The sequence below is a fragment of the Epinephelus fuscoguttatus genome, linkage group LG19 (assembly GCF_011397635.1).
Source record: "Epinephelus fuscoguttatus linkage group LG19, E.fuscoguttatus.final_Chr_v1".
Lineage (NCBI taxonomy): Eukaryota > Metazoa > Chordata > Actinopteri > Perciformes > Serranidae > Epinephelus > Epinephelus fuscoguttatus.
The window spans coordinates 29,354,271-29,366,758 of NC_064770.1; the positions used below are offsets into that span (position 1 = coordinate 29,354,271).

Genomic DNA, 12,488 nt, shown 5'->3' on the forward strand with positions numbered 1-12,488 from the left:
GCAGCTTTATCTGTGACTTAATCATCCAAGATGTAAATATAAATGGAAAGAATCTTGGGGTCCTCTTATGCAATATCTGGACTCGATAAGTGCATCTGGATGAGGACCACATCTGGATATACATATTAATGTTTTCTTGTTCCTGCATACTCTGTGTCTGCTAATCATACATGGATGATATGTATTGCTATGTGCTTTGTGTTATTAACTCTTCCCTATGTTGAATTTAGGGGTCAAGATCCCTCTTCCATGTGTGTGAGTGTTTGTTTTGGTTGGGTTTTATTTAAGCTATATATTTAAGCTCAAGATTTTCAGATGTGAAGGGTTTCTGCTGTTTTAAATCATCATATACTGCATATCTTTGGGTTTTGGGCTGTTGGTCGACACCGGAAAAGGTCACCTCAAACACTGTGTGATGGGCTTTTTCTACAGTTTTCTTTTGACATCTCAGACTAAATGATTAATCATAAAAAAAATACTAATAATTCGATTATTTAATGAAAATAATAATTCCTTGTGGTATGCAAATGCAAATTTAGTGTCCTGCATTAAAAAAACTGCATACGTGCTTTGGTGGGGAAAAATGGTAAAAGCCTCATTCCTGCTTATCCTGGAGCTCTATCAATACACTTCATGAATGTACACTGATAACACAAAAAAGCAGAGAGACTGAAGGGAAACAACAGGAAGACCCAAAGTTTGTGGCAAGCTGAGAGTTTATTCAAAGATACTACGAGCACCTCTAAAGCTCACTGATTACCCTGTTATACTGGACCTTGTTTGTTAAATCCACATGACAACTTTATGTTTTCTGGGACACAGTAACTGCTCTTCCCAGTCTTTATGCTAAGCTAAGCTAACCCGCTGCTGACTGTAGCTTATGTACAACAGACAAGGACATAGCAATTATTTCGGAAGTGAGGGGGACAGATTGTCTGGGGTGAGCCGATCTTTTGTCTACCACCTCTCCATAGCAGCTAAGAAACCAAACCAAATAACCAAAAACACCTAATGACTAGGAAAAGAGGTCATCTTTAAACATCAGCTAACTGATATCAAAAAATGCATGACTCAACTTTCACGGTTTAATATAAAGAATAAGTGCAGGGTGTTCTGCCTCTCGCTGGCTTGTTGCTGTTCTTTTTTGTTCAAATGTACAGTACATCCTCCCTGCCCAGCGCTTAGAGAGGCAACAAAGGGAACATGCCTCTCTGCTGTGATGACAAAAGAAGCAGCAAGTGCACACCTTGTCCACTTACTCACAGTAGGCACCAAGGAAAACTTGGAAAAACAAGCTTTGACTTGTTAAATGAAATGAATTAAACTGCTGTCAAACTCTCTTTACAGTACAGAAAAGTGTGGGGGACATAGGGGACAGACACGGCAGCTGCAGGGGACATGTACCCCACGTATCCCCTGACCGTAGAGTGGTATCGATCTTCTCATCTAACTCTCGTTAAGAAAGCAAATGAGAGAAATTCCCAAACTGTCAAACAAGGCATAATGTCAGAAAAGAAAAATAACAAGTTTTTTTAACAATATCATAATTACCAAAATACAAAATCAAGATTAATCTCACAATACATACATCTTCAACTTGACTCCTCATCGTCACTTTACCTTTAAGTACAAAGTGTCACCACCTTTTTGACCTCCCTGACCTCCCGTCACCTTCACAGATCATCATAAATGTATACAGTGAACACCCTGGTTAGTTACCCCATTACTACATCATGTAGAAAAGCTAAAATTGGGGCTTGCTGGACAAGAATTTTATCCTTATTCAATTCTGCCTCTGTTAAACCAGACAGGTTACACTATCCACCGTGAATACACAGTCTTTTCTACATCTTTGTGTCAGACAGCTGCTGGCTCTGCACACTGTGGCCCTTCTTCCCACCTCTCTTCCACCTACAGTGAAGCACCGAGGAGGAGAGCTGGACACGGACACAAACAGCCTCGGGGGTAAACATCAAAGATGCAGTGAGGGGCACAGATGTTCCAGACTGGAGGGACCCTCTTCTCCTCCAGTGCCTTTTAATGAACCCTCAGTTCACAGCCACACAAACACACACACACACACACACACACACACACACACACACAAATAAGTACAGACACAGCAACAAGCGGCCACTGCAGAGTGAGAATGAGCCCATAATGTTTCACAGACAAAGATCAAAGGTTGAATAAATTCATTTAGTGCGACTCATTTTGTGGAGAAAAAAAAAAAAAAGAAATATTTCCTGTTGTTTGTTGTGGACGGTTCAGCAATGTCAGATATTTGTTATGGTGGTTTTGTATGGGAACGGCACAACACAGTCTGCTCAAAGTGTCTGTCATTTCCTCTGAGTTCATGCTTCACCTTGTGCCATCGCTGTAATAACTGAGGATGGCATTGCCTCACATTTTCAAGGGATTGCTCTTTGAGACGGCTGCAGGAAAACACATCGTAATCATATGACTCAAGAGGAGAACAACAGTTCACAGACTGACAGAGAGGGTTTAGGTTATCTTGATCCCAAAGCTGAGACAGTTTGTCCTCTCACCCATGACAAATGTCCAGCCAGCTGACCCGGCCCACAGCATGGCAGCATGTGGGTGCAGCTGCCATGTTATACATGGTATAGACACAGAGCACCTATTCTCTGTAGGGGAACACTCCCTAGGAGATGCATTCAATGCCATTACAGGCATGGAAGGCTCTTATAATGTAGGGGAGACTGGGGATGGTTGTAACAATTGTCTCAGAACTTGCTGAATTTTTGTGTTAGAGCTCTCAAATTTTGTCCCAGAGAACCCTTATTTCTTGACTACAAATAGCAACTTTTAAACTTCTCCAATTATATAATAGAATTCACTAACTAATGTAAAATACAACAAGTTCCATAAGTAGAACCTGACCCACTAATGGGTAAGGTCAATACAAGCTGCGGTGTCTAGTAATAATTAGGGCTGCCATGATTAGTCGACTAATCAATGACTAATCGACTATTAAAATAATCAGTGACTATTTTAGTAGTCGACTAATCCGTTTGAGTCATTTTTCATAAAAAAGTACTGTAAAAGTACCCCAAAATACTCTTACTGCAGCTTCTTACGTTGAGATATTGGCAGCTTTACACACTCTCCCGTGACAGTGAAGTAAAACCCTTTGGCGTGAGTATGAAACAAGACATTAGATGATGTAATTTTGGGGTTTGGGCGAGACAGACCGACATTTTTCAACATTTTAACACATTTTTTGATGAAATGATTAGTCGACTAATCGAAGAAATAATCGACAGATTAGTCGACAATTAAAATAATCGTTAGTGGCAGCCCTAGTAATAATAAGAGTGAGGAATTAAAAATTGCACATTAGCAAAAAATATACATAAAAACTGACACATATTCTGGTAACAAATTCCTACTGGGGTCTAACTCACTAACCTGTACCTGTCAGATGCTTAGTGCCTCACATGGAATGCGTCCAAAATACCAGTCGAGACATCCTCCTGCTACGCAACACTTTTTAAAAGGGTGTTACAACCGTCCCCACTCCTGTCAGCCAGTGTTTACCTGGCTGTAACAGCATGGTGGCTTGAAATGATCAAACATGTAATGCCTCACATTCTACTCTCTAATCTAATTCAAGTTACATAATTCTAATTTCAACAGTATCAATACTCATCAAAATATAGACTTATGTAACCAGTGGACTCCAGTATTGTCTGCGAAGAGACCCAGACTGGAGGCGATATCTGTTTGTTCCTAACAGCAAGTGGCAAAAACGAAATCCTCCGTCAAATACAACCGTATAAACTGAAGCCCCTCTCCCATGGTGCACAACAGCATGTTGCATTCAATTAAGCACAATTAAACACAGAAAACAATCCTGACAACAAGGGGTAAAAACAAAATACAACCCTATAATTTCAAGCCCCTGCACAAATTAAGTGACACAGGATACTGTCAGCATAAACTGAACTCATAAACATCGCTTAACAGTGCTAAAACATGGAAATTACCACAAGAGCAATGTTGCTTACCTCTCCCAGGGAGCACAACAGCAAAAGCGGAGAGGTAAGGTGGGAGACACCCCTTTATAGGTGGGGTACCCCCAAAGGTGAACGTAGGGGTACAGAAACTGAGTATCAAACGTTCCACATATTGAGTATGGAGGCCTAAGCATGTCAGGTAATAACAAGTGAAACAAATTTTGTGTATTCATAATACTTAATATTACATTTACATTTGGTCCAAAAATAACTTGAATGCCTTAAAATTTAAATTCTGGCTGGGAACTTTGCACAGCTGTGATATTTCACATGCCAGGACAGGAAGTAAGAGGTCACAATAACAGTGTTGGGCAGTAATGACATTACTTTTGAAAAGAGTAATGAGTAATCTATTACATTGTTAGAGTAACAAGCCCAACACTGTGCAATAAATAATCTACATGACTCATCGGTCTCTTCTCAGTGAAAGTGGTGCTGTCACAGCCGTCCCGGTCTCCCCCACAGGTGGAGGAAACTTAATCTAACTTTGACTCACCTTCTCAGAGTTGATGCTCAGCTTCTTCTCCACGTGCACGTGGATCTCTCCGTTACTCTCCGGCACCGGCGTGGACTCCCTGGGTGTCTCCTCCCGCTCCTCCTCCCCCTGCTCCTCCACCTCCTCAGCCCGCTTGGCGTGCCTCTCATCCCCGTTCACAGTCCCGTCCCCGTCCCCGTCCTGCTCCTTCACCACCACCACCTCCTCTCTTTCCTCCTCCTCCGCCTCCACCTCCTCCTCATCGTCGAAAGGTAACGGGATGCCGTCGCTGACATACTCCTTCAGACACTTCATGTTGTGTTTCTTCAGCAGCTGCTCCGTGTCCGGGTCCACCACGACGAGCTCCAGCCGGCCCACTGTGGCTCGTATCCGGGACACGACCTGCTGGTGGCTCTCGTTCTCCACCTCCTCCCCGTTCACGAACACCAGCCGGTCTCCGGCGCGGAGTCCCGAGGTCTCAGCCGGGCTGTCGGGCTCCACTAACCGGATGAACTGCCCGGTCTTACCTTTCTCCCCGTGGAGGTGGAAGCCGTAGCCGTTGTCCCCCTTCTCCAGCGTGCACAGCCGGGGGCGCAGATACTGGCTCTTGCTCGGCATTTTAGGCTCCGGTCGCCTTCACAGTGCTGCTGCTGCTCAACTGTGTCTGATGAGTAAAGTGGAAATGACTACAAGACCTGCTGCTCAGGATGCTGCTCAGGAGGGGTGTGTGTATTTGTGTATGTGTGTGTATGTGTGGTAGGCTACCCCTTCAAAAAACACAACACATCCAACCCCCGCCCTCTTGGAGTCCGTGGGAAACTGGTGCTGCTGGTGTTTGTCCCACTCTCTGGTCCACCTCCACTCCACACACCCAGTCCAAGTCTGACCTGATCCCTGTGTAAATCCTCAGTGTGACTCCTGCTATCAGATAGACAGAGGAGGTCCTGACCCGAGGAGTGAACCGAGGCTGATTAAAGTCACACAGCTCCCTCTCAGTGTGCGACAAAAGTAGAAAAGCCACTCAGGAAGAGGGAGGTGCGTTCATGGAACAGCCCAGCTGGCTGCCTCATGCAAAGTAGGGAGGACTAGAGGAGTAAACACAAACTGAGGCTGTCTAGGAAAACACATGAAGATGATGGTCAGAGGAGTACGCAAGACCATTAATGCCAGGCACTGTTTAGTTTAGTTTAGTTCATTAGGATCACCTTTAGATATTCTTCCAGAGATTCACAACATCTTTACATTTGTGACAGTGCACAAAAACAACTCACATATAATACAAAATTTAAACTTCTGCATTAAATTGATGCTGTTGCTATGGCATAGGCTCTACGTTGACATGGAGCCTACGCCATAGCCTGAGGTGCACCTCCCAGAAATGTAACTACCTTGATCTCCTGTCTGTTTTTGTAAGTTGAAACCATTTCCCTCAGTGGAAACGAAGCTTTTATTTACTTCAATTTTAGAGATCAGAAACAATAAATAGTTAAGACAATAAAGCCTCCACAAAATAGCATTTTAGGTCTTGTGTGTGATTTATCCTGGCTTCATATGAGTAGAGTAAACCTCTGCTCGTTGCTAGGCTAATTTATACAATGTAAAATACCATAGCCTTGTGCTAATAATGTTAGCATGTTATATTTGTTTGGAAAACGTGATTAGTATAAGACAGTTGTTTTGTCAGTGAATGTTGTGAGTTGTAATGGAGCCAAATTTTGTAACGTTACCTTTGTTAAATGTTGCTGTTGTCCCTGGTTTTATATGAGAAGAGGAAAAGGTCGCTAGTTGCTAGGCTAATTTATACACTTGACAAGTGTTTTTTTGTGAATGCTGTGAGTTGTAGTGAAGCTGATTTGTGTACTTGTGTTTGAAATTGTCTCTATTAAGCCATGTTTAACGTGTGTTGATGCGTGTTTTCGGTGTGTTTTGAATCAACTAAACTCGCAGCACTTAACAGAAACCTCCACTGCCGACTGGTGTTTAGGAGGTGTAACTGCAGAGTGACACAGACCACCTCACTGGTATCAATGCTCACAATGGTGTAGGCTACAGCGCAGGGTCTGCCGCATGAGTATAAATCCCGCTTAACAGTGAACAAAACAACAGGCCGAGACTAAAACGTTAACACAGACAAACAAGACAGCTCCTAGTAATGCAATAAATAAAATATACTTTTTCATGATTACATTTGGTAAGTAACCTCCAGTTTGGGGCTAAATTTTGCTCTGATTCCTGATGATGCTCCATTATTGTAATATTAGACAAAGTATATACAATAATACCATACATTCACATTTGTATGCTTCCCTGCACACATTACATGTGCATTAAAATGAATAGTTACCAAGAAAAACAATATTTTTCACCATGCGTGAAGTTCATTACAGTGTATGAATCATATTACATAGGTCAACTTTTGGAAAACATGAAAGTAGATGTCCCTGCACCACAAACAAAGACAGACCCTTCATATCCTGAGACACATGACACAGTCAAACTAACCTTTGATATCAATGAATGAATGAATGAATTAATAGGCTTTGACACCTATACTTTGTCTTCTTATTGGATAATCTGAGTTGTTGTCAAAAGGTGCTGCTTCAATAGAATTTTAAATCTATCTTTATTGTTTTCCTGTGTGATGTGTCGAGGGAGTGAATGCCATTCATGCATACCTCTGTACATTGCTGTACATCTGATTGGGCGTTATGGAACAGCTTGTTATGTAATTGAATTTCAAAATGAATGTATTCAGTTACAGTTAATTAGAAAAAATGATTTAATTAAACTACAGTAACTAATCAAAACTGTTGGTGACTACAAATGGGTTACATCCAAATCTATTCTTCTTGATGAAAAAGTTTATATGTTTACATTCTGTTGCTTTGCGTGTTTTCGCATGCAAGAATGTCTTCTTTTGACACAGACTATTTCCTGACATTTTCAGCTTTGTTGGCCAGTTTAAAACATGTTACATTTTTATCTGGGAAACCAGCAATCTGTAACCTATTACATGTCAAAAGTAATTGCCCCCCATTTTTGTTGTGTGGTGCTTAATTTTATTATTTATTTTAATTTTAATTTTTATATTTCTTCATTATTATTATTATCATTATTATTATTATTGTTGTCTGTAAACATTTGTAATATAAAATTGGTAAAGTTGGTGCATTGTAGCCTCCACATTTTGTCTTATTTTCCCTTTGTGATCAACACCTGTTGCACATTTTCTCACATCGTACATATATGTAATGACTGCTCTGAATACATCCTCAGTTTTGGCACCTTTTCATTTTACAGCTTTTGCCCAAAAACACTTTTTTCACACTTTAACACACACACGCACCCCTTCTGTGTTTGTCCTTTAGTGTTATTATTTAGCACAGTCTATTATCTAACACATAATGTCTTTATTCTCTGATTCCTGCTGTTAAAAGCACTCAATAGCAGAAATTACAGGGAATTTTCCTCCTTGGGGATAATGAAGCATCCATCCATTCATCTATTAAGGTCTGTTTGGCTGTATAATTTGGTCAGAGGGACATGAATTATAGTGTGTTATATTCCACAGTGATTATGTTGTGACCTTATCAAACTCAAAAACATGTCATTTGTATCATTTCCCCTTTGGTTATATTAATTGTAATTCATCATAGTAATGTTGCTTTAAATATATACTCCTGCCACAAATAATATGGTAAATCCTAAGGCTTAGTTATGGCTCCTGGTATCTTCAGATTAGATTACATTTAATGATCAGTACGCACAAATTGGTCTTTTTGAGATCCCTAACAAGAGATTAATTTAATAAAAATGATCAGCATCATTTTAAAACTCCACAGTGTTTTGAAGCCAGTCAGCTCGGACCCCCTCTGGACATTCAGAGATATGAGTGCCTGTAAAAATAGAGCCCGGCAAGAAGCCGCTGTCATAAAACCTTAGGGAGGATTTGACTTTTCGGCTGAGAATGCTTCAGACCTAATAAGAAGACAGAGACAGGATCTCTCAACACTCTCCGACCTGGGAATTTAAAGCCACATTCGGCAGCATCAGCAGTGGGTTTAAGGGGATTCAGCTGTTAGCTCAGTTAATGGGAAGTCATCCAAAGTTGTTTTTTCTCAGTAAAGGACAGACAGGCTTCTTAATGCGTCTGCAGTGTGACTCATGGATGTGAGTGGGAGAGCAGGTGAGCTGGTTCAGGTGTACAGCCCAGTAAAGTGAATCATGAATGTGCCCCATGTATATAGTGTCCTCTATTCATAGCTATGGACTTTTCAATAGCTTGTGATACAGTTCCTCAGGCTCTGTCTTCTCCACGGTGGACACATGGGGTGGCTGGGCTCAGCCATAGAGATAGGGTAAGGAGCTCGGACATCCAGAGGGAGCTCGGAATAGAGCCGCTGCTCCTTCACGTCAAAAGAGGTCAGTGGAGGTGGTTCGGGCATCTGATCAGGATGCCTTCTGGGGGCCTCTTGCTGGAGGTTTTTCGGGCATGTCCCACTGGTGGGAGGCCCCGGAGCAGACCCAGAATGCACTGGAGGGATAACATATCTCATCTGGCCTGGGAACACCTTTGGGATCCCCCAGGAGGGGCTGGAAAATGTTGCTGGGGAGAGGGATGTCTGGGGTGCTGATGAAAATGGATGGATGAATGGACAGTTCGTCATAAGAGACTACTGTCAAAATGAAAATCCTCTTTTAACAACATAGTTAAAAAACTGGATTCAGGACGACTTATATGATAGGAAACAGCAGGTGCCACGTCAGGCTGGAAACCAGTGACCTCTGGAGTTCCGCAGGGATCTGCGCTTAGTCCTCTACTTTTTGTTGTCTATAAATGATTTGCCAGGTGTGATACAATCTGATTAATATCTTTTTGTGGACATCACAAAAATAGAATATTCATTAAGGACACTGACATAGCTCATCTTCAAGAAGATCTTCATAGTGGAGAGGAAGAGAATATTGGTGCGGTGTTACACACAAACATTTCAGAAAACATTAAAAAGGCAATCTCAATATCGCAAAGAATATACATTTTGCGCCTGGTCTGGTTGCCAAGCAGTCCTTTTTTAAATTAGAAATTCTTTGTATTTATTAAACTGTTTTTTGTTTTTGTTTTATTTAAACAGGAATTCCCATTAAGCTTGAAAATTTATTTTATAAGAGAAATCTGGCCAAGGTAGCAGCCAATCAGAATACATTTAAAATGCAACAAAAACCACATATAATACAAAAATCAACAATTCAAACATAGTGGCCTCTCAAGAAAAACAAGCACATGTCTTTGTCACCACATTCTTTATGATGCCCTTAAATTGTTGGCTACCTAAAATTATGTGTCCATTCCTTGATTACCCTGTGAGTTATTCATATTCCTTTAGTCTGTACAGTAAGGGTCCTCAGATCAAAAGAATCAAAACGGTTTTTCATAAAGATTTATCCAAGTTTTGAATATTGTTTTAACAGGATAAAGTGGTGTTGGGTCAGTATGCCGGTTGCTGTGATTTCGAGTGCTGTAACTCTGTCGGAGCTAGATCAAATGAATGATTCATAATTGATAAAGATGCCTGTTGATTTCAGTGATTTAAGCAAATAATAGCCTGGGCTATTAATTGAAGTTTTCCGGTATATGTTATTACAGCTGAGCCTGTCATCCACCTTTGGAATAATAGAAGGAACTCCTTAAAATTGTTTCCGCTAAGATGTTTCTCAGAAAAGAAAAAAAAAAAAAGTCATCACATTTCATGCAGTAAAAGCATGGAAGCATAAAAAGCATGAAAAAGCATGAAATTCTGGCCAATAGGTTAATTAAAAAGCTATTTTTTGCTTATCTGTGTAACTATTGTCATCTTAAACATGTATATTGTGGTTTTGTTTGGTTATAGGGTTTGTTTGCTGTAGCTGGAGAGTCTGGTGTAGAGGATTTTAAATTTCTAACTTCACCAAACACATTAATATAACATTGGTATTAAGAAAAACATCACCATCCAGATGTTGAGCGTCCTTTGAAAATCCTCTGTCATAAAATACAATAGACTCTGCTTTACAGTCTCAACATGAGTGCTGCCTTTCTAATTGTTTTTTCTAGTGTAACATACAAGAGAATAAATAAGGTAGCTGCTGCCACACAGTGGCTCATTAACCTCAGCACATCCTGTGACTCCCATTGCTTCCCTCTAACACCCCAACACACACACACACACACACACACACACACACACACACACACACACACACACACACAGAAGACATACAGACGAGACTGACTTCAATAAAACGACACCACATACATTACAAAATATACTTTTTATATATAATATGATAACAAAGCACTTTTTCATGGCACTTTGTGATCACCGTGACGTCTCAGAAGAAGAGGGACAAATGTGACATTGAGCAAGTTCGACAAGCAAACATTCATAATGAACATTGTACAAAGAAACGAGTTGCACGATGCGGTGCATGAACAAATACAGCTTCGGTACAGCCTAGACAACAACATCCATCATTAAAGGAGACACAACAATGTTTGGGAGTGCTGTGAGCATCTGTGTGTGTGAAAGGCAGATAGCATGCTGAGGAAACTCAAACCAAAGATGTGAAAATAGTGATAATTATCTCTTTGTATGAAGCCTGGTGCAGCAATGGGATGATGCTCCAGCACATTTACATGTACAGTACTTGGAATGACGTTTCACTGGCCCTGAATTGAATGTACAGACAGACACACAGTGGGCGAGCGCCCTCGAAAAGTTGGCTTTATTCTATCTAACAGCAGTACAGATGTGAACAGACGGGATCATTGTAGCTACAATCTGACTGTGAGACTGAAGTCCACTTCTCAAACACACTGAATTATCAAAGAAGAATGATGAAGACTGTAAGGCCAAAAGGGATTCAGTTCACAGCCTGGTTAAACAGGGATGGAAACAAACTAAGAGCTGCATGGCAAAATGCTATATCCACAACAACAGTCTTATTCACTGTTTATATAAAAACTGCCATTTATCAAGAGTCAGGCCCGCAAACTGCAGCATGAAAAAGGCGACTGTTCTGAGAATATGGCCGAACTTCACTTTGTGATGCGCCGCTTTGAGCTGGGCCAGACAAAGCTGAAGTAGTTAAGTCACTTTGGACGAGGTCACTGAAGCTCAGCAACCGAAACTGTTTCATTACAAACATGAGGTCAAGCAGGGTCCTGCTGTAATTAAATAGAAACTATATATTAAATATTTTTATGCGCTGTACACATTATCACTTAAATTCTTGTTGGCCTATGATATTAATGAAGTCCTTTTGTTTGTATTTAGAATTATAATTATTATGTTATTCTCTTTGCTCTCCTTACCCTGACAAAACAGGCAAGACTCCACGGTCTATTACGTATAAAAATAATGGACGTAGCCACTGTGACGTCACCCACTGGTTTCCGGACTCCTGTTTTGATGAGGTTCTCAAGTTTGGCATCTTGTTTTTTTATGGAGGCAGAAGTGACCTTATTTAGGCAAGAGGGTGGAGCTGTCTCATAGAGCTTGTTTACAGATGGTACTAACATGCGTCCTCCTGGGTGATCTGATCACAAGTGGACGGCGCATTCAATGACTCAAACCAGGTGGTCTGGGACGCACTTGATCACATATCTTTTGTAGTGTAAATGCTAATACATCCTGATGTGTCGCCGATAAGCACGTAACAGGATTACATCCTCAGTGGAGGACATTGTGGTTGTTTTGGTAACAGCGTGCTAATGCTCTATAACTTGCTCATTATACAACTAGTTGGACGAAGTGTTGCATGACCATCCTTTGTTTCGCCCTATGTGTTAAATTCTGCTGTATCAACACAACCGCTAATGCGACTAGCGAGTATGCTGGCCAGCAGCTAGCAACGTGTGGATATAATAACTGTGCACAGGGCATGTTGGTAAAGATTCTCAGTCATCCAGGTCATGGTAATCGTAAGTGCTATAT

The 12,488-nt window shown here is 41.0% G+C and overlaps 1 protein-coding gene across 1 annotated transcript in view; it reads right to left on the minus strand.

Moving 5' to 3' along the window:
* slc9a3r1b (SLC9A3 regulator 1b) overlaps nucleotides 1-5,539 on the minus strand; it is a 39,396-nt gene extending 33,857 nt beyond the window's left edge. The window contains exon 1 of the mRNA XM_049560865.1: nucleotides 4,537-5,539. Coding sequence (XP_049416822.1) covers nucleotides 4,537-5,133 — 597 coding nt within the window. The 5' untranslated portion in view covers nucleotides 5,134-5,539. The remainder of the gene's footprint in view (nucleotides 1-4,536) is intronic.
* Between the last annotated feature and the right edge of the window lie 6,949 nt (nucleotides 5,540-12,488).